The sequence below is a fragment of the Camelus ferus genome, chromosome 16 (assembly GCF_009834535.1).
Source record: "Camelus ferus isolate YT-003-E chromosome 16, BCGSAC_Cfer_1.0, whole genome shotgun sequence".
Taxonomy (NCBI): domain Eukaryota; kingdom Metazoa; phylum Chordata; class Mammalia; order Artiodactyla; family Camelidae; genus Camelus; species Camelus ferus.
The window spans coordinates 39,819,857-39,841,615 of NC_045711.1; the positions used below are offsets into that span (position 1 = coordinate 39,819,857).

The following is a 21,759-nucleotide window of genomic DNA, read 5'->3' on the forward strand; positions in this document are numbered from 1 at the left end:
AAAATTTTTGACAAAATGAACATGATGGATACACACGATCTTAAAGCTGTGAAGGATGTTCAGGCCAAAGCATTATTAAGGAACTACTATTCTAACTGTACTCTCCTTTATCAAGAAGGTGACAAGAGGGGTCTGGCTTAAGATGGTAGAGTAGGAAGATCCTGAGGTCACTGCTTCCCACAGGCACACCAAAATCACAACTACATATAAAACACCTATCTCTGAGAAAAACCTGAAGAAAAGCAGAAAAGATTTTCCTACAACTAAAGACATAAAGAAGGAGCCACAGTGAAATGGGTGGGAGGGGCAGAGATGCAGTCTAGTCAGAACCCGCATCCCTGGCATGATGACTCACAGCAGGAGGAATATCATAACTGTGGAGGTCATCCCTGAGGAGAGAGGAGTCCAAGACCAACACTGGGCTCCCCAGCCACGGTCCTGCATTAGGAAGACAAGCCTCCAAAATGTCTGAATCTGAAAACAAGTGGGGCTTAAGTTCGGGAGAACCGGAGGGCTGTAGAAAACTGAGATTCTGCTCATAAGTGTGTGTGCGACAATACACTTGCTCCAAGCTCCTGCACAGAGGCAGCAGTTTGAAAGGCACCTAGGTCAGACCCACGTGCCGATCTTGGAGAGCCTCCTGGAGAGGCAGGAGGCAGCTGGGACTCCCCCTGGGGACTGAGATGCTGGCAGCAGCCATTTCTGTGACCTCATTTTATCATGTTGACACCAGCACTGACAGGCACCATTTTGGAACCCTCCCACTAGCTTGTTAGAGCTGGGGGCCTGCCTCACCCAGCATCTTGACCACAGTGGTCACACAACGCTGGGCTTCACAGCCAGCCAGCCATGCCAGGGCCTGTACTGCCCACCAGTGTGCCCGAGCAGTTGGCCCTGCTACAGCAAAAAGGCACAAGCAGCCCACATGGGAACACCCCTGAGGCATCTGGCTTGGGTGGCCTGAGGGGAGCATGCTGCTGAGCCCCATAGGAGATCTCCACCATAAAGCCACTTATTCAAGATCAGGAGACATAATAGACCTACCAAATGCAAAGAAATCAGCACAGAAAAATAGGCCAAATAAGGAGACAGAGGAATGTGTTCCCAGTGAAGGAACAAGACAAAACCTCAGAAAAAGAACTAAATGAAAAGGAGATAAACAATCTACCTGATAAAAAGTTAAAGGTACTGATCATAAAGATGCTCACTGAACACAGGAAAAGAATGAACACAGTGAGAATTTCAACAAAGAGAAAATATAAAAAGAGCCAATTAGAGCTGAAGAATACAATAACTAAAATAATACTAAATACAATAACTAAAAAAACACTAGAGGGAATCAACTGGCATAAAAACAGACACAGAACAAAGGAACAGAGAACTGGTGGTTGCCAGAGGGAAGAAGGGTAGAGGAATGGACAAAATAGGTGAAGGGGATTAACAGTGTATCTTCCAGTCATACAAAAATAAGTCATGGGGATACAATGCACAGCACAGGGAATAAAGTCAACAATACTGTCATAACTTTTACAGTGACAGATGGTCACCAGACCTATCATGGAGATCATTTCATAATATACACAAATGTTGAACCACTATGTTGTACACCTTAAACCAATATTGTATGTCAACTATACTTCAATTAAAAATAAATTAAAAAAATTTAAAAAGAAGGTGACAAGTGAAAAAAAGAAAGGCTAGTTAACGTAAGTGGCATAGTTAACATAAACCAGGGAAAAAACAAAAGACACAACAGACACTTTCACAATGTGTTTGGTGGAAGAGGAAAGCATAAAGGGGAATAAGCATCCGTAGGCAACCACCTTCACCACTTCTACATCTACATAAGCCCACATATTCATTCTGTAGAAAGCCTATTAGCTTTTCTTTCCTGTCACTTGATTCATAAAACAAAAAACAAATAACTTTTTTAGGGCAATTTTGTGTTCGCAGTAACACTGAGCAGAAGGTATAGAGATTTCCCATATATCCCTTGGCCCCATACATGCATAGCCTCCCCTATTACCGACATCCCCCACCTGAGTGGCACATTTGTTACAACTGATGAGCCTACATCCACACATCAATACCACTCAAAGTCCATAGTTTACCTTAGGGTTCACTCTCTGTGTTGTATAAGCCATAAGTTTTCACAAATGTATAATGACACGTTTTCCTATTATAGTGTCATACAGAGTAGTTTCACTGCCCTAAAAATCCTCCATGTTCTGCCTCTCCATCCCTTCCTCCCCCCAAACCCCTGGTCTTTTTACTATTTCCATATGGTTTTGTCTTTTCCAGAGTGTAATATAGGTGGAATCATATACTATGTAGTCTTTCCAGGTTGGTTTCTTTCATTCAGTAATAGGTATTCAAGGTTCCTCCATGTCTTTTCATGGCTTGATAGCTCATTTCCTTTTAGTGCTAAATAATATGCCTCTTTTGGATGTACCACAGTTTATTTTATCCATTCACCTATTGAAGTACATCTTGGTTGCTTCCAAGTTTTGGCTATTATGAACAAAGCTGCTATAAACATCTGTGTGCAAGTTTTTGTGAGGACAGAAATTTTCAACTCCTTGGGGTAAATACCTAAGAGCACAGTTGCTGGGTTGTACTTTTAGAGTGTGTTTAGTTTTATAAGTAACCACCAAAGTGTCTTCCAAAGTGGCTGTACCATTTTGCATTCCCACCAACAATGACTCAGAGGTTCCTGTTGCTTCATGTCTTCACGAGCATTTGCTGTGTTCTGGATTTTGGCCATTCTAACAGGTCTGTAGTGGTAACTTGTTTTAATTTGCATTTCCCTGATGACACATGATGTGGGACATCTTTTCATGTTTATTTGCCATCTATACATCCTGTTGGTGAGATGTCTGTTACGATCTTCGGCCCGTTTTAAAATTAGGTTATTGTTTCCTAAGTGTTGAGTCTTAAGGGTTTTTTGTGTATTTTGGATAAGTCCTTTATCAGATGTGATTGCCTTCTTTTTTGGCTGAATAATACTTCACTGTATGTATAGACCACATTTTCTTTATCCATTCACCTGTCAATGGATATTTAGGTCGCTTCTTCACAACTATGAATAATGCTGCAGTGAATATGGGTGTACAAACACCTTTCAATTCTGTTGTATTTATACCCAGAAGTAGGACTGCTGAATCATATGGTATTCTATTTTTAACTTTTTGAAGAAGCTCCATACTGTTTTCCATAGCAACTGCACTATTTTATATTCCTACCAACCATGAAAAGGGATCCAAATTCTCCACATCCTCACCAACATTTATTTATTTATTTATTTTGATAGTGTTCATCCTAAGAGTATAAGGTGATATCTCGTGGTTTCGATTTGCTTTTTCCTAATGATTAGTGATATTGAGTATCCTTTCATGTGTGTGTTGGCCATTTATATATGTTCTTTGAAGAAATGTCTATTCAAGTCCCTTGCCCATTTATTAATCAGATTACTTGCTTTTTGTTGAGTTGTAGGAGTTCTTTATATATTCTGAGTATTAACCCATTAACTGATACATAGTTTGCAAATATTTTCAGTAGGTTGCCTTTTCACTCTGTTGATTGTTTCCCTTGCTGCACAGAACACTGGAGGGTTCCGAACAGAGGTGCGACATAATCTGAACTGCCTTTTTAAAAAGATCATTCTGACTGCTGGGTGAAAAACAATTACAGAGAAGCAAAAAGAAAAGCAGGGAGATGAATTAGAATGATGGCTTGAACTAGGCTGGTGATAATGGAGATAAAACAGAGAGATTTGAATGTAGAAAGGACTTGTTTAAAAGGACTCAAAAATGACGTCTAGATTTCTGACTTGAGAGACTATGGAAACAGTACTGTCATTAACTGAGAGGGTGAAGGAGAACAAAGGAAACATACAGGGCATGTCTAAGGCTGTCTTTGGTCCTCTTCTCTTATTTTACTTATTTCCTTGGTGCCTCATGCAGGTCCATGGTTTAAGTATTATCTACAGGCTGGCAATTCAAATTTCTATGTCCAGCCTACACCTCTTTCCGAGATTCCAGACTTGTATATCCAATTGCCTGTTCAATATCTCTACTTGGATATCACAAAGTTAACATATCCTCACCTTCCTTAAACCTGCTCTACCTGCAGTCTCTCCCATGGTTAAGGGCACTTCCATTCTTCTAGCTGCTCAGGCCAAAAGCCTTGGAGTCACTTCGCCTAACTAAAGTATCAGGAAATCTTGCTAGTTTTAACTTCACAATATATCCAGAATCCAAAGATTTCTTCTCACCTCTACTGCCGCTGCTCTGGAACAAGCCATGATGCTTTCTCCATCTGGACTTCTGCAATCACTCTTAACAGGTCTCCCTGTTCCTGCCCTAGGCCTTCTATGTTCTTTTCTCAACAGAGATGCCAGAATAATTCTGCTAAAATGGAAATCAGATGTTATTCCCCTATACGAGGACTATTTCACTCAGACTAAAAGACAAAGCCTAATGCCCTGAATCATTTGTTCTCCACGACTCTCCTTCCCTCTTTAGCCTCCTTTTATCTCTCCCCAACACTAGTTTTGCACCAGCCACACTGGCCTCCCTGCTGTTCACTGGATACACTAGGTATCTCCTGACCTTGGGTCTTTGCTCTAGCTGTTCCCTTTGCCTAGTATGCTCTTCCCTCAGATTTCCTTACCCTCTACCTCCAGCTCTTAACTCCAATTTCAACTTGACAATGAGGCTCATCCTGATTTCCTCTTTTAAAAGTTGCTACTCACTTTTCCCCACAACTACCCCCAAAGCCCATCTCACCAGCACTCAAAATTCCTCACATTTTTGTTTTTTTTTGTTTTTTTCTACAGCACTTCAACAATTTACTTATTATGTTTATTATTTACTGCCTGTATCTCCTTGCAAGATTATAAGCAACATGAGGGCAGAGATATTTGTTATGTCCATTGATGGATAGTCCAAGCACTAGAACAGCACCAGGCACAGGGTAGTCCTTCAATAAATATTGGTTGAAAGAATGAAAGTTAAGTAGGTTGGGGCAATGGGAAATTAGGATTTCTGTTCTGAATGCATTAAGTTTGAGATTCCCATTGAACATCCACGTGGAGATGTCAAATAGAGTTTGTCTTCCCAGAATATATGTGCAGGTTTTTAACTACCATAAACCCAGTTAACTGGGTCTTAACCTTTTTTTCTGAGAAGGCAAGCTATCCACCTTTTGGTTTTCTCTTATCTGCCAACATCTTGGCACTCAGTTTGGGTTTGAGAGAAAAATGGTGAGATGCTGATTTTTATATCTCTTCAAATCATATCTAGTCACTAAGTGATGTTAGTCACTTTCGGTCATTGCTGACCTCCGATCACATTTGGTAACTCTCACCTGCCTGTACACATGTGGACATACAAATGTCAGTCACTGTACATCATACTTATTAACCTCCAATTTTTACTACTGTATTGGTCACAGTACAATGGTCATTGTTTGTAAGACATTATACTAAGATTATAGGGATTTATAAATAAGACATATTTCCATTCAGAGTTTAGAGTCTCAGTGAGGAAAAGGAACACATAAAAATAACAATTTCAGAGCAATGAAAGTGTGAACTAATCTATTTTTTTTTGCATATGTGAAACTTAATAGAAAAAAATCTTCCCATCTAAGGAAAAAAACTTAACAGGTGTATCAAACTGCAAACACAGTCAACTCATAATTTAATTATGCCAGAAGGCAGTGAAATAGACTACTTACAATACTATAATCACCAGACTTGAGTTCTATCATTCTTTTGTCTACACTTTATCTTACTTCAGCAGCAATTTAAGAAATACTAGCTAAGAGCCACAAGAAGACAAAACTTACAGTCATATTTTAGAATGTTATCTATTAGCTATTTAGGTGTAATAGAACTGTAACTAGCCAGCTCCAATCAATAACATGTACAAACATAAACCCAGGGTAGGGCGTGGGGAGGAAGGACAAGAAGTCTTTTAAAAATAAGACTCAATTCCCAGAGAAGAAACTACATTCGGTGGCCTCTGTTCCTACAGATCACACACTATATAAATAGTGAGTTTTTTTAACATATAACTCTACGAACGTCTAAAACTAAAGGTCTGATTCAAGGCAACAAATTTCTTTTTGTAGGTCCTATAGGTTTAGGGAAATATTACATTGAATAGTTTACCTAACTGTAACACATCTTTATAGAATTAATATTAACTGCATAATATGTAATTTAGTGGAAATACAGAATATTAAATCTTGACATACATTCCCCAAATTTTCCTTTGATAAGACACTATTTAACAGAAAGTCATGAAAGTCATGCAAAATGATATTGGAAATAAAAGGATGTCTATGTAAAAACAGTACATAAATCAATGCCTTTCCTGTATTTCAGCAATAAGAAAATATAACAGAAAAAAGATACTAGCAACAAAACTCACAACATGTATAAGATTAAATGTAATAAAATGCATAGTGTAAATCAACATTATAAAATTTTACTGAGAGATGTAATCTCATGCTTTTAGATAAGAGGCTTATAAAGATATCAAATTTCCCTGAAATTAATTTACAAATATCATGCAGAAAAATAGGTTTTTACTGGAAGTGAATAAAATAATCTAGAATCAAAAAAATAAATGGATGAGAATATCCAAAACAACATTAAAAAATTAAAATGATAACAGACTTGTACTGTCAGATATTACAATGTATTATAAAATCATTCTTACTAAAGCAGTGCAATTAAGATGTCAAAATAAATAGACTGGCAGAACAAAACAGAAAGCACAGTGACAGAAACAAATGCATTTGGAATATAATTGAAGACACATTTAAAACCAATGGGGAAACAATTAGTAACTGTTATATGGATAACTGGTTAACTGTGTGACAAAAAAGGTGATATTTACCTCATACCATGCCAAATAAAGTCTTAAGCCCATGTGGAATTTAATGTAAAATGAAGCTATAAACAAAATCAGAAGCCAACTAGTATTTTCACACTCTCAGGATGAGGAAAGCCTTTCTAAGTATGACAGCAAACCATAAAAGGAAAAGGATGATAGATTCAACTACCTAAAAACTGTAAAGTATCTGTTGATCAAAAAACTGCCTTTAGGAGAGAGGGTATAGCTCAGTAATAGAATGTGTGCTTAGGATGTATGGAGTCCTGGGTTCAATCCCAGTACCTCCATTAAAAAAGTTAAAAAAAAAAATCTAATTACTCCTCCCCTCCAAAAATGGTTAAAAAAGAAAAAAAAAAAAACAACCCTCCCTTTAAAAAAGCAAAACAAAGAAAAAAAAACAGATAAAAATAAAGTCATAAAGAACTGGGTAACAATTTAGTAATATGTATATAAAGTCTTTAAAACAGGCAAGAACTTAACACAGAAATTCCTTTTTCATGAATTTATTCTAAGATAACAGCTACAATGATGAGTACTATATTGTTTAACCTGAAGGATACTAAAACTGGGAACAACCTGAGTGTGCAAAAATAGTGGATCACTTTAGCAAATTAGGATGAAAAATGGGCTAGTATGCAACCATTTAAAATGTTGCAGACACACATTCGTGGTCGTGATATTAACATGTAATAATAAAAAAAGGTTATAAAACAGCATATACAAGACATACCTTTTTGCAGGATACTTTAAATTTTATTCTTCTTTGAAGCCTACAGTTTCTCAATTCCCCTTTACTCAAGTATGAATCAGGTAACTGATCCAAAACAATTTGACAAACTCTAATCAACATGCTCCTTTATAGCTTTTTTAAAAAGTTTATTGTGCTACAATTTACACACTGTAATCCCCTTTAAGTGTACAGTACAATGTGTACAGTCATTTAACCACTACTATAAACAAGATACAGAACATTCTGCATCACTCCAGAAAAAGTTCCCTTCCTCTGCTCCCAGGCTGTGGGGAACTATTAATCTAATTTCTTTCCCCATATTCTTCTCTTCTCCAGAATGTCATATAAATGAAGTCACACAATGTACAGTCTTTTGTATCAGGCTTATTTCACTTAGCATAATGTTTATGGGATTCATTCATATTATTATATATACAAATTCTCCTTTTTATTAATGTATATTCCATTGTATGAATGTAGTACATCTATTCACCATGTGATGAATATTTGATTGGTTTCAGTTTTGGGGGATTATGAACAAAGCTATATCTAAGTCTTAGTGTGAACATATTTTTTCATGTTTTTGGGGAAATACCTAGGATTGGCATGGCTGGATCACATGGTAAGTAAGTCTACGTTTAACTTCATAAGAAACTGTCAAACTGTTTTCTGAAGTGGCTGTACCATTTCACATGTCCCTCATCAAGGTATGAATGCTGCAGTTGCCCTGCATCCTTACCTAACAAGCTGCTCAAGCAATTGCTCAGCCTTTTAAGTATCCTAGTGGGTGTGCAGTGTATCTCACTGTGGTTTCACCTGTATTTCCCTGACAATTAATGATATTACACATCCTTTGATGCCTTTATTTATCTTCTATTTGGCGAGACCTTGGAAGTCAGAGATTTTGAGACCGTAGACAGGAGAGAGCTCAAGGGTCCTAAAAAGTTTTCTATGAACTCCTGGGCTCAACCCTCTACAGCACGTGTGAGCGTCTGACCCTAAACAACGTACCAAGAGCACCGGGAACTGATCTATAGAACAGACCACTGTCCAGGTTCTAGACTGGTCCCTGAGTAGTGCACACACAGGACAGATCTGAATAGGCAGTGCAAAGGCTCTGAAAACTGAACTGACAGTGGAATCACAGCCCACAGAAGGCAAGTCAAAACTTGCAGCTGAACCAAACTCATTTACTGCTAGAACAAACAAAAAGTTACCACTTTTGAAAGGATTTAAACAAGGCTCAGCTCTCATAACATAGATTCAAAATGTCCAGAATATAATCCAAAATTATTTGACATTTGAAGAACTAGGAAAATGTCAACAACTTGCATGGGAAAAATAACCCATACACACTAACCTCAAGATGACCCAGATGTTGGAATTATCAGACTAACCTTAAAGCAATTATTATAGCCATGTTTTGAGGAAGTAAGGTTAGATAGTCTTGAAATGAAATAAAAGAAACAAACAGAAGATGTAAAAAAGAATAAAATGGAAATTTCAGAAGTAAAAAATATAATAACCTCAAAGTTTAAATTTTACTGGATGAATTCAATAGAAGAATGGAAATGACAAATAAAATGAGAGTTAATTTGAAAATAAGTAAATAAAAATCACCTAATCTGGATAATAGAGAGAAAACAGTTTTAGGAGCAGTACCAAAATGTCTAACATTCTTGCCACTGGAGTCTCAAAGGAGAGGAAAAACAGTGCCATACTGAAAAAAAAAAGTTGAAGAAATAATGGCTAAAAACTTACCAAATTTGGCAAAAGGCATAAACTTATATTTCAAGAAGCTCAAAAAATCTCAAACAGGATAACTCAAAGAAATTCATCAAAGACAAAGGAAAAAATCTTGAAAGTAGTCAGAGAAAAATGACACATTTATATAGGGAAACAATTTAAAGGACTGAATTTCTCATCAGAAGCCATGAGGCCAGAAGACAATGACACAAAATATTTAAAAAAAAAAAAAAAAAAGTCAATCCAGAACTCAAGAGTTTTATATGCAGGGAAAATATCCTTCAGGAATGAAGTCAAAAACAGATATTCTCAGTGAAGGAAAGCTAACAACCACAAGCAGATATGCTTTAAAAGAAATGCTAAAGAAAGTTCATCAGGCAGAAGAGACATGATACCAGAGAAAAACTTGGAACTCCAGGAATGAAAAAAACAGAATGGTAAATGGTAAAAAAACAGAATGGGTAAATATAATAAACTATTTTTCTCCTCTTAAGTTTTCAAAAATATGTATATCAGTTGAAAGCAAAAATTATAACACAGTCTGGTGTGGTTTTTAATGTATATGTATATAATCCATATAATATACATATAATGTATATATGTGTAATACATATAATAAAACTACAACATAAAGTAGGGAGGGGTAAAGAGTGTAGTGGTAAGATCTGTACATTCTTGAAGTGGTAAAATATTACTTCTAGGTAGAACTATGAAGAGTTAAGTATGTAAATTGTAATTTTACATACAAAATATAAAGAGCAACTACCAAAACAAACCTTACAAAGAGATATAGTAAAAAAAACTATAGTTAAAATGATATAATAAACATCCAAACAATGTAACAGAAGTCAGGAAAGAGGAAGCAATGGAATAAAAAACTGAGGGACAAACAAAAATACTAAAAAGGTATACCTTAATCCAAACATATCAACAGTTATATTCAATGTAAATGGTGTACATGCACCAACTAAAAGAAACTGTCAAACTGAATCAAAAAACAAGACCCAACTATATGCTTACTTTAAATATAATGGTATTAATAAGCTAAAAGTAAAAGAATGGAAAAAGATATACTATGCAAACAAATCAAAAGAAAGATGGAATGGCTGTTTTAATATCAAATAAAGTAGACTTCAGAGCAAGGAAAAGTGCAGGTATAAAGAGGGATATAACAGAATAATAAAAAAGTCTATTTATCAAGACAATATAACAAATCCTATATGTGCCACCTAACAAGAGAACTTTAAAATACATGAAACAAAAACTACTAGTACTAAAAGAAGAAACAAACAAATCCACAATCATAGTTGCAGACTTCAACATTCCTTTCTCAGTAATCAACAGCACAAGTAGACAGAAAATCAGCAAAGGATAGACAAGAATTGAAAAACACCAACTATATCTAAGTGACATTTACAGTACATCACACCCAACAACAGCAGAACACATTCTTTTCAAGTACATGCAGAACATTCACCAAGACAGACCATATCCTGGGTCACAAAACAAACAACACATTCAAAAGAACTGAAATACAAAATATGTTCTTCGACATGATGGAATTATATAGAAATCAATAACAGAAAACTACCTACAAAATATCCTTGTCTTGATGAAATCTCGTAACAGTAAGGCACATTCCTCTGAGTCTATAATAATGAGCCATTCCCAGAAGGCAATTAGTGAGCTGTGATACACACCTTAATCTACGTCTTTCTAAACTCATAAGTCAATCAACATCAGAAGTGTAGCAAACTAACTTATTTCACAAGACAAAAAGGATAAAGCTATCCTAACTTTAGAGTATCGAAAAGTCTTTGTTAACCAGCTTCAAGTTTTAGTTTAAAATTACTTCTAAAAAATCATCTAAAAACCCGGAAATAAATGGCGATGTTAACTGAGTTATGAATAATTTAAGAATTTTTTTGTGAGATGCCACAAATAGGCATTATTTGCCATCTGTGTTAAGCTTCACACTTATTTTTCCACTACTAAATGTCAAAGACTGTATAAGTAATCTTAGTTAAGTAGCTGGTTCAGATTCGTTTTCTCGATTTTTTTCCTTAACAGTAAACCTGCTTACACAAAGCTAGAGTTCACCGTGAGGGAGAACACTGATCTACAGATAGATCTGACATTACTGACAGCTGCAGCTACTGCCAGATTCACTTAAGACATTCGTTTATTTTGTTAAGCTGATATGTTATGTGCCTCAACACAGACTTAAGGATAAAATGTCTGATTTCAGAACATTGTCTTTAACCAGTCAAAGAAAATGTTAATTTGAGAAGTGAAACATTCACTATAGGCATAGCTCAAAGCAATAAAGCACTTTACTAATAGTATAAAGGACCTGCTATTTACTCTACTTATTAAAAATCATAAGTAAGCAAACCTTTAACATCCACTAGTCACTTAGGGGGCTATCTAAACTAATGACCTTCAAACTTTTTTATTCATAGTAAAATAATTTTGAAAAATTATACAACACTTCACACATTTTAAAGTTGGTATCTAAAAGTTTCCATCTTAAATTTAAACAGTTGCAAACAATGTAATTCCTTGCATAATGTAAATTTTTATATTTTTAAATAAAACTCTTACGTTATTATTTTAGGTGAATCCAAATAAATAAAAATACTATAGAGATTTGATTACTAGAATCATCTATTTAAAACCTGCATGAATATACTCTTTTTCAACAGGAGTAGTTGTACATCTTCTTTTTCCCCTTGAACTTTTATTTCCATTCCACTTGCTCCACTGATTATCTGAATGGGATACACTTGTGAGCTTGAAAGTCCTTTATTGATCATCCTATAATACTTCAATTTATAATATATATGTATGTGTATCTAATTTCCAATAAACTTGATGCACTATTAAATTTTTGTCTTCTAGATTATATTATTATAATAACTATTGGTATACAATTTATCAGTAAAGGCACAGTTTTATTATAGGTTTTGATAAATAATAAACCTAACAGGTGCTAAACTACTGAAACTATATCTTTTAGTGAGAAGTTTGAGTGATGCTTTTATGGTACCATTAAAGTAATCACCAAATTGTCCCTTTTGTTTTTGGTGCCCTGGAAGTTTGTTAAACTTTAAATCAGCATACCACAGTATGATTCAAGTGAGTAGGAAAGTACACCTATCTTCAGTTAAGTAAGAGAAGAGGATATGGGATTGAGCCTCCACAGCCAGCATCTTAGGCAGAACAATTTTAGGAAAGAGTAGGTATGGAAGATCTGGAAATTTATTTCCTTAAAGGTATCCTAACTAACCAGTCTCCTCCTCCTCCCCACACATACCCTGTTTCAAAACCACTGATTTAGACTATTTCCTCTATTTCCAAGGGGAATTGGCAAAAAAAAAAGACAAATGGTATACATTTTACTTTTAAGCCTATTTACCAATCCAGAGTTTTCCATGCTCAGAAAAAAGTGAATGCAATGTATTGTGAAAACTACAATGTTTTCATTCCTTTACCAACATTAAAGAATGACTAATAACCATTAGGAATCTGTCCAGCACCACAACAAATTGTGATCAATACTACTAGTTATGGGTAGCTAAATCTTCTCATCAAAGGATCTACTCATATTCATTCAACTACGTTAATCCATTTGTCTCACACATAATCTTCATATGCTTTAAGATATTCAATTCATTTTTATCATGGAAACAGTCCCTACTACTGTTTTCACTAGAGAGATCTAGCTTTAAGGAGGTGGAGAGCACTTAAATAAATTCAACCATTCATTCAAAGATGGGACACTAATGATTCACTCATGTCTTACACAGAAAGCTAATGGGAAAAAAATATAACCAATGCTTCGATGTTAAAACTTAAACATAGCAAGTTTTTTTTTAAACTTTCCTCAGGAGGCCAACTATAAAGTATCAAACTGTTTTATACAAGAATCCTATAAATCTTTTACAGAAAAAAACTGCAATGTATTTTTTTCATTAGGAAAAGCATTTTAGAATACATAAATATAGATAGGCAATTTCCACTCTATATGTAAATTTGCAGCTTACTGTTATTTCTTTAATAAAATTACTTCAAACAATAGTGAGAAGTCCTCACAACTCTGACTTCTGTGAATAATTTATGGATAGTGAGTTATTAAGTGATAATTTTGCACTTCTTGAGATATTTTTAAAAGTTAATGAACATGATGTTCATAAAAAATTTTAAGTGGAACATCTGGGACAAATAAATGGAAAAAACAGAGGTTGCCTTTGAAAAAAACTGTCCCAAATTGATGGTCTTTAAATTCAAGTTTACTTTCACTAAATCTTAACTGAACTTGGCCTTTGTATTCTGAGCAACTTATCTTATGAAAACCTATTTCCTTCACCACTCCCACTGAATATATATTTGCTAATGATATGCTTCTACAAAGTTAAACTAAATTACACAGTCCTGTATTTGTTTTCAGTTTTGTCTAACTTGGTTAACACTATCTCTCACACAGCTATTTGAACTGCATTTTCCTTTTTTTTTTTCTTCAAGCACTTTCTCATTCTCTACCACCTTAGTTCAAAAAAAAAAAAAAAAGAGCACATCCAATTTTTAGATATTGTATCTGAAGATTCAGTGGCCAAACCCTAAAGTAGTGTTTAGTTCTCAACGTTCCTGTAAGTCTATTATTATATTACAAAATATACACCACACTGCTCCTAAAGGTCAGATTTTACATGAGGCTATATTTTAGTTTACTAAAGCAAACTCATGACTTAAGTAGAAGCAAACATTCTGTTTGAGTATCATTTTACCTTCATGTTTTCATTTTAAATTAGGTAGCACTTGGATTGAAAGAGAGAGGGAAAGGAAAAGGAAGAAAAGAGATCCAGCCAGCTCCTTAATGTGCAAGATCAGATAAGATCAAAAGCCCTTTACTAATGAATATTTGATTATCAATAGTATTCTTAAAATATGAACAGGCTGAGAATATCTAAACTGTCAGCATTCCTTAAAGAAAACATCCCGGTACAAAGTGCCAGAAGTACATTCACTTTGGAGATGAAAAAGCACCCATCTGTTCATATATATATATACACACATTTTTTTTTCTAGTTGGATTTCTGGCTCCAAGAAGTTAAATTATGCCAGGAAACAATATTAATTCAATTTTCAAAACCATGTACACTGCCATATGCTTTCCACATGTCTCATAACTCCTAAATCTCTTTTATCATCTTGACCTCTTTCCCAAGCTCCAGAGCCTATCTCCCAACTGTACATTGGGTACTTGCAACTAGTACATCAAGTACCACCTCCAATTTTCACTTCCCTCCCATCTAAACAGAAAACACACACACACACCCCTCCAATTAGTTTTTTCCCAATTTCCATTATCATTCTTACTTACCCAGGCTCAAAAATTCAAAGTTTTATCTTTGGGTCCTTTTCTTAACACTCTGTTCTACTATCTAGCTTGATGGTCAATTCACAATTCTTGCAAAATTTCTTATATATCTCATACTCCCTTTTCATTCCCACAGCATCCCTCCAGATAAAGCCCTTATCTCCAAAAAGACCTCACTCCAAGTAATCGTAAAAACCTCCCTAAGTCTCTCTTCCTCTAGGACTCTTTCTCTGCCAAAGCATTCTGTATAAAGATAACTCCAAAATGAGTAACACCACACTGTCCTTATTATCAAAGAATCCATGCTCCAGCAGGAGACACAAAACACGAACAACAGAAGCAGATACACATTATACCGATGTCAAACAAAAAGCTCTAGGAAGGCAAGAGAGTGACAAGTTACTATAGGGGAGGTTTCCAGAAGGTTACAGCTGAACTGGAGAAAAACATTCCAAACAGAATAGTCCAATATGTGAAGGTTCATGTTTTGCAGGAAGGACAAGCAGTTCAGTGGAAGGTGAGAGGTAGGAGAGAAGATTAGAAATGTAGGCTTGAGTCAGACTGTGGGAGCTTTAGTGTCATGCTAAGAAGTTTAGACTTGAACCTACTAAAATGTGAAACAAGCAAGCAAAGTTATAAAAATGCTTTAAATTTTTGTAATTTGCTACTTTGTTTTTAGCATACAACTTTCAAAACAAATAACACAAGCACTAATAGAACTAGACATATCTTCATTAAGTGGTGACCAATGGTAAATCACTTATCATTTATACTTTAGATTAATAAGCAGACTCTGCAGGAAAATTAGATACGGAGACAGTATTTTGTACATGTTCATTACATCAGATTGGTTTGTTATTTAAATCCTCTGTGTCCTTACTGATCTTTTTGTCTTCATGATCTAACAACTACTGAGACAGGCATGTTTAAAGTCTCCTACTGTATTTACGGGTTTGCCTATTTCTTAATATCAGATACTATATTTTTTTCAGTTATGTACTACCCAACTGATTCTTTTTTTAACTTTATATAGATTCCAATTTTCTTGTGTCATAAGGATGAAACATAATGCCCTGTTTAGTGACACAGAAAATGCTCCTCAAGAATAAGCTTTTCAGTCCATTTTTGGACCAAATATAACCTTTTGTGCTATTCACAACTGTTCGGTAATTATTTCCCCCATGTTCTTTCCTTTTTGTCAGCAATCTACTTCAATATTTAGAGCACATTAGTGCTGCTCAGACTGACCTCCATTTTAGGAACAGAATGGTTACCCACATGATCAAATGAGTTTAGATTCACACCCAAAAAAACCTGAATTAGTTACACTATATGCTATTTGGTCACATTTCATAGCTCTCTTCCCATAGCATAAAAAGAGAGGGAAGAAAGTCTGATAAATCCACAGAACATTTTCTTCTTCTTCCAGAAGAGAAAAAAATTCATAATTAGCAGTTTGACTCAGCCCCAAGTTAGCAGTGGTTTAAAACAACGTTAAGTATTAATGTCTTACGGCAGCTGTTTTAGGAAACCATAGAATGCATGGGATCACTTGAGCAACACGAAGGCCTGACAACTATATTTCTAATGAATTTCCTATCTCAGTACACATTTATATAATAAAGCAATCTAAGAGTAGATCATCTGAGATAAATATTTATAGCTCAGTCCTCACTGAAAATGAGTGATATATAAACAAGACAGGACAAAATAAAAAGCCTACGTAGCAGATTTTCACAAGCAAACTTGAAGCTGTTTTGTTTCTACTTAGAATTTGAAAATAAGTCAATTTGCCACAAAGTGACCCAAAACAAGGTTCTGTTAAACAGCAGGTCATGATCCACTAGGTGGGTTGTAAGATATATTAGTAAGTTCAGACAAGCTTTTCTTTTGTTTAATGAAATAGCAGAGACTAGAAAAGACAATAACAGAATACATTACAAAGTAAGTAGTTTCCTAAAATTGTTTCAGTTGTATATACACGCATATATGAAACATACATAAGTGACCGAAAGATATTTTATATTGTAGGTCATCATAAAAAATAAAAGTTTGGAAAACACTGATCTAGGACCTACCAATAAGATAAAACTTATTTTTCTCTGTGTAGGAGCAAAATTAGGAAGAATATTTTTATAAATTTTTGTAAGATTATCTATTAAGCTCATCTGCCTAAGATTTTAAATAACTATGTACTCATTTTTCAGATGCTTGGAATTCATTTGTTCAAAAATTCAAAAAAAGACTTATTGCTTAACTTCGATATATCAGACATGGTTCTATGTGCTGGAAACTGAAAACCTGGAAATTGAGATTGACTGGTGTGTGTGTGTGTCTCAGAGAAAGAGAAAGACAGACAGATATATTGGACTTGTGTCTCTGAGACACACACACACACCCCCCTAGTCAATGGCAGAGCTGGGATTCAAACCCAAAGCAGCAGGATTTCAAAGCTCTCCTCTTAGCCTCTACATTACACTGCCTTCCAGAGTCCATACATCTACAGGAAAAGAAAGTATAACAAAGTTATGCCCAAGAAAATTTCTAACAGTTATACAAAACTGTGACCTTCGATCATATAATTTTGATCATAGGTGGTCTGGGATTTCTCATCCTTTTAAAAATTTCTGTAAATTGAAAGAGGGCAATTCTTAAAAGCTGACGGAAACTAGAATTCAGTTTCATTAAGTTTGCTTTGGAATAAACATACTAGACCATCAGATGATTTTTATAATGTCTTCAAAACCCTGAAGAAAGAAAATAATAAAGAATGGTAAACAAAAGGCATACAAATCAGCACACTTGTGGTCTTAAAAAACAAAAAACAAAACAGAAGGCGGCTCACTCCATGAATAAGTTCAGCTTAGGCTCTCACAATAACAGGCTTTAGCAGAAGAGCACAACAATTCAGACCTTACTAGGAGAGTCATTCGCTAGACGGATACCAAGAGAAGCAAGGCCACCCACCTAGGCCGCTAGATATGGCACTGAAGGTGAAGGTGGTGAGGGCCAGATCACCTCACGTCCCCCACTCCTAATACACTGTCTGATCCCTGACAGCAGGAATTGTTTCTGTTTTGTTCACACTGTATCTCCATCACTTAATACAGTGTATGGGATGTGGCATGTGCTCAGCAAATATTTGTATACGAATGAATGATTCACACAAGTTATTTCTTCCCTCAGGCCCTGATTTCCTATAAAGCAAAAGGGTTGGACTAGATCAATACATTCAATTTCAACTCTAAAAGTCTGTAATTCTTTGAGCTAGAATTTCTAAATACGTCACATAAAGTGTCAGTAAAACTGCTCCAGGACATCCGGGTCTGAATGTATGCCTAGTCACAAGGTTTCACAACATCTTACTCACTGCAGTCCAGTATAAGATAAACAATGAATTTCCGTGTTGAAACTACTGTAACTGCTCAATATTGCTGAGATAGTAAGAGAAAAGCTAATTATTGTAGAAATAACACAAAATATGTCTGACCATCCAGCTAAAATAGGAAAGATGTTGATGCTCATAAAAATAATAGTAATGGCAGCAGTAAAATTTAGCTCCTTCAGATATTTGAAGACTCAGAAAAATTTGTTGCCTGGCTTAACCAAATAATCTTACTGTGAAGGAAACACACTTTTTTTTAAAAAAAAATAGTATAACATATATTTACCTTCCTTAATCAACTGTCAATTAGAAATTACTTTCCAACCTTTTGCAAATTTCTCCAAAAAGGAAAAATAAATTATTTTTAATCCATTATTTTAAGTAAGATCTCAAATAATGAAGAAACTTAACTATATCACAAAACCACTCTTTCATGAAATCAGGTTTTATTACATATATTTGCTGAAGACTGAAATGAGATTAAACATTAAAGTACTTCCCTTATTTACAAAAAAAAATTTTATCATTTTCAAATCACCTCTAATTGTTATGGGCAGAAAGTTTGGCTTCTAAATAATTCAAACCCCCTTCTATTTCAAACCATTTGTTACATATTAGAAACACCGGTAGAAACTATAGGAGAACCAGAAAACTCTAGAAAGTATCAAGTCCTCAAACTTAGCACTCAATTTGGGCAGACATGGCTTGACATAAAAAGTCAAAAATTAATTCAAATATTTAAATGAAGGCACATTAAGAGAAATGTCATAAAATACTTTATAATGTGATTACCAATAAAAAGGTACAGGAAGACCCTAAGGCATTCACCATGGGCAGATTCTAAGAAGATAAAAAGTTTGTGCCAATATTTCCATGGATTGACTTGTTCTTTCTGCTTACTCTTCATTAAACTAAGACTATGCAGGAAATCCAAAATCCAAAAGTTATTAATGAAAGGGTATCGAAAGTTTAAAAAGAACAATAACTGTTTTTATAGCATGTAAAAGGTAAACTTTAAGCTTATTTTAACAATTCTTTTAAATATAGCTTTCCACAAGAAACTGCTGGTGGGAATGTAAAGTGGTGCAGCCATGGTGTAAACAGTTTGGTGGTTCCTCAAAACTTAAATATAGAACTACCATATGACCCAGCAATTCCGATCCTGAGAATATACCCAGAAGACCTGAAAATGACTCAAATAGATACTTGTACACCAACATTCATAGCAGCATTATTCATAGTAGCCAAAAGGTGGAAACAACAGATGACTGGATAAATGAAATGAAGTATACACATACAATGGAATATTTCTTAGCCATAAAAAGGAATAAAGTTCTGATACAGCCTATAAAGTAGATGGACCTTGAAAATGTTATGCTAAGTTAAATGAGCCAGACACAGAGGGACAAAGATATGATTCTAGTTATATGAAATATCTAGAATATACAAACCCACAGAGATAAAAAGGAAATTAGAAGTTATCAGTGGCTGGGGCAGTGGGGGAGGGAGAATGGGGAGTTACTGCTTAATGGTTATTGAGTTTCTGTTTGCGATTTTAAAAATTTTGTAAACAGACAGTGAGGACACAGATGTACAACACTGTAAATATAATTAATACCACTTAATTCTCTACATTTTACAATGGTTAAAATGGCAAATTTTATGATTGAGATATATATATACACACATTCTTTTCAACCACAATTTTAAAAAACAGCATTCCTCGGTCACCTCAAAGATTAAAATACAAAATGAAAATATGCTTTTATGTAAAATGGAGAGAAGTGGTGGTCATCACATTAAATAAGCTGTCCAACTTGGCCACTTCAGCCTGACTTTATGTGCTTGGTAATGTGATCAAAATAATGGCCTTGCTGGAAATCTTGACCTGAGACTCTTATCATGAAGAAAGCGACAAATCTATGGGATGTTTTGTGGGACAAATGGCCTGCAGTCTTCAAAGGATTCACCGTCATTAAGAAAAGAGATTACTGGTATGACTGCGCTAGATTGGGGAAACTAAAAAAAAACACACAAGAGCCAAATGCAATGCTGAAACCTTGATTCGATTTGATCTGGAAGAAAACAAGCTATAACAGCTATTTGGGGGATAACAGAAGAAATCTGAGTTATGAACAGCATGTGGGATGACAGTATTGAATTACTGTTGATTTCTCAGTTACAGTAATGGTACATGGTTATATAAGAGAATGTCACTGTACTTGGGAAATTACATACTTGGGAGGTACTTACAGGTGAAGTGCCATGAAATCTGCAACCTACTTTTGGGTCATTTGGCAAAAGAGAATGTGTGTTTATAAGAGGTAGGGAACATCTGTGGTAAGGTAACAGTTGGTGAATTTAAATGAAGGATATATAGGTGCTCATGTAGTTTTCTTTCAATTTTACTGTGGGTTTGAAAACTTCAAAATAAAAAAAAATTAAAATTCTTCAAAGTTTCCTCTTTCCACCAAAAGTATATATACTAAAAAAGCTAAATGAACAAGGGGCACAATGTAGCAAATTCAGGGCTTTACATACCTTCCACATCATACCAATGCGCACCATTTGTGATCCCGTCTTTGAAAGTCTCATCTTCATCTCCGGGACAGTGAGGTGCACCAGTTTTCATTATGGGGTGGTTTGAGGCATAGGCTTTTGCCAAGTATTTAAATACTTCATCATCTGATGTTTTACTATAGATTCCAGTGGCCTTATGTTCTGGAGAATCATCAAAAGGGTAACTTGCTACCACTGAGCCACCATGCAGATTTCCAGAAAGTACAAACCTTTGAAAACACAGCCAAATCACATATCACTTTATAAAAGGCACACAAAACATGTATTTCAAAATTCTACATCTTTCATAAATGAACTTAGATATTTCTCTTGAGACCTAGAAGACAACTCTAGCAGCTGTTATAAGCAGACCAACAATAAAAAGAGAAAATGGAAAGTATTATCAAATCAACAAATTTCAGTTTTTATAATTCAAGTTAACTTCAAGTAACTTTAAGGAATTTTCCTATTGTTGAAAAAATAGCTGAATAATACAGTATAATGTTTAAGGAGACATCTTTTCAGGGAATTCTAAATTCAATGAACAATATGAACTTGCCAATATTCAACCATATTTTGACTGACAAAAATGACAACTTCATATAGTTCAATCTAATTGTATTTTATAATGTGTTAATTTCATAGAAGGCCTGGCTTACATAAATAAATATTTGTTGAATACACAAGTTAGGTTATTAAGTTTCATGCTTTTTATATTACTGTTCAAGAAGAATTTTTAAGATACAGAGTTTAACTTAAAACAGGATGTGTTTTGCCTCATTCTAGCTTGAAATACACTAAATTCACATTTTCAAGAGAGAAGCCATAGTTAAGAAGATTCAGGGGTAGAAAAACCTGACACAGTGAGCTGCTTTCAGAGAAAAACAATATAGCACATAAAAGACTAGTCCTCCATTGCACCACTGTAAAAGCAGCTCTCTTTCTAAGCCCAAGGTTCTTGTGCCATTTAAAAATAAACTGACATGGAGACTAGGCTGCTTCTATAAAAGAAACGTGTTAATTTTTTAATGTTTTTTACTTTTAAGTGAACCCA

General features: G+C 34.9%; 1 protein-coding gene and 1 long non-coding RNA gene across 2 annotated transcripts in view; one reads left to right on the plus strand and one right to left on the minus strand.

Moving 5' to 3' along the window:
• CPD (carboxypeptidase D) overlaps positions 1-21,759 on the minus strand; it is a 58,482-nt gene that overhangs the window by 31,563 nt on the left and 5,160 nt on the right. The window contains exon 2 of the mRNA XM_006185045.2: positions 20,688-20,935. Coding sequence (XP_006185107.2) covers positions 20,688-20,935 — 248 coding nt within the window. The remainder of the gene's footprint in view (positions 1-20,687; positions 20,936-21,759) is intronic.
• LOC116656796 lies at positions 1,401-17,663 on the plus strand. Its single transcript, XR_004311767.1, has 3 exons — positions 1,401-2,130; positions 9,110-9,114; positions 17,652-17,663. It is a non-coding gene; the product is annotated as an uncharacterized LOC116656796 (long non-coding RNA).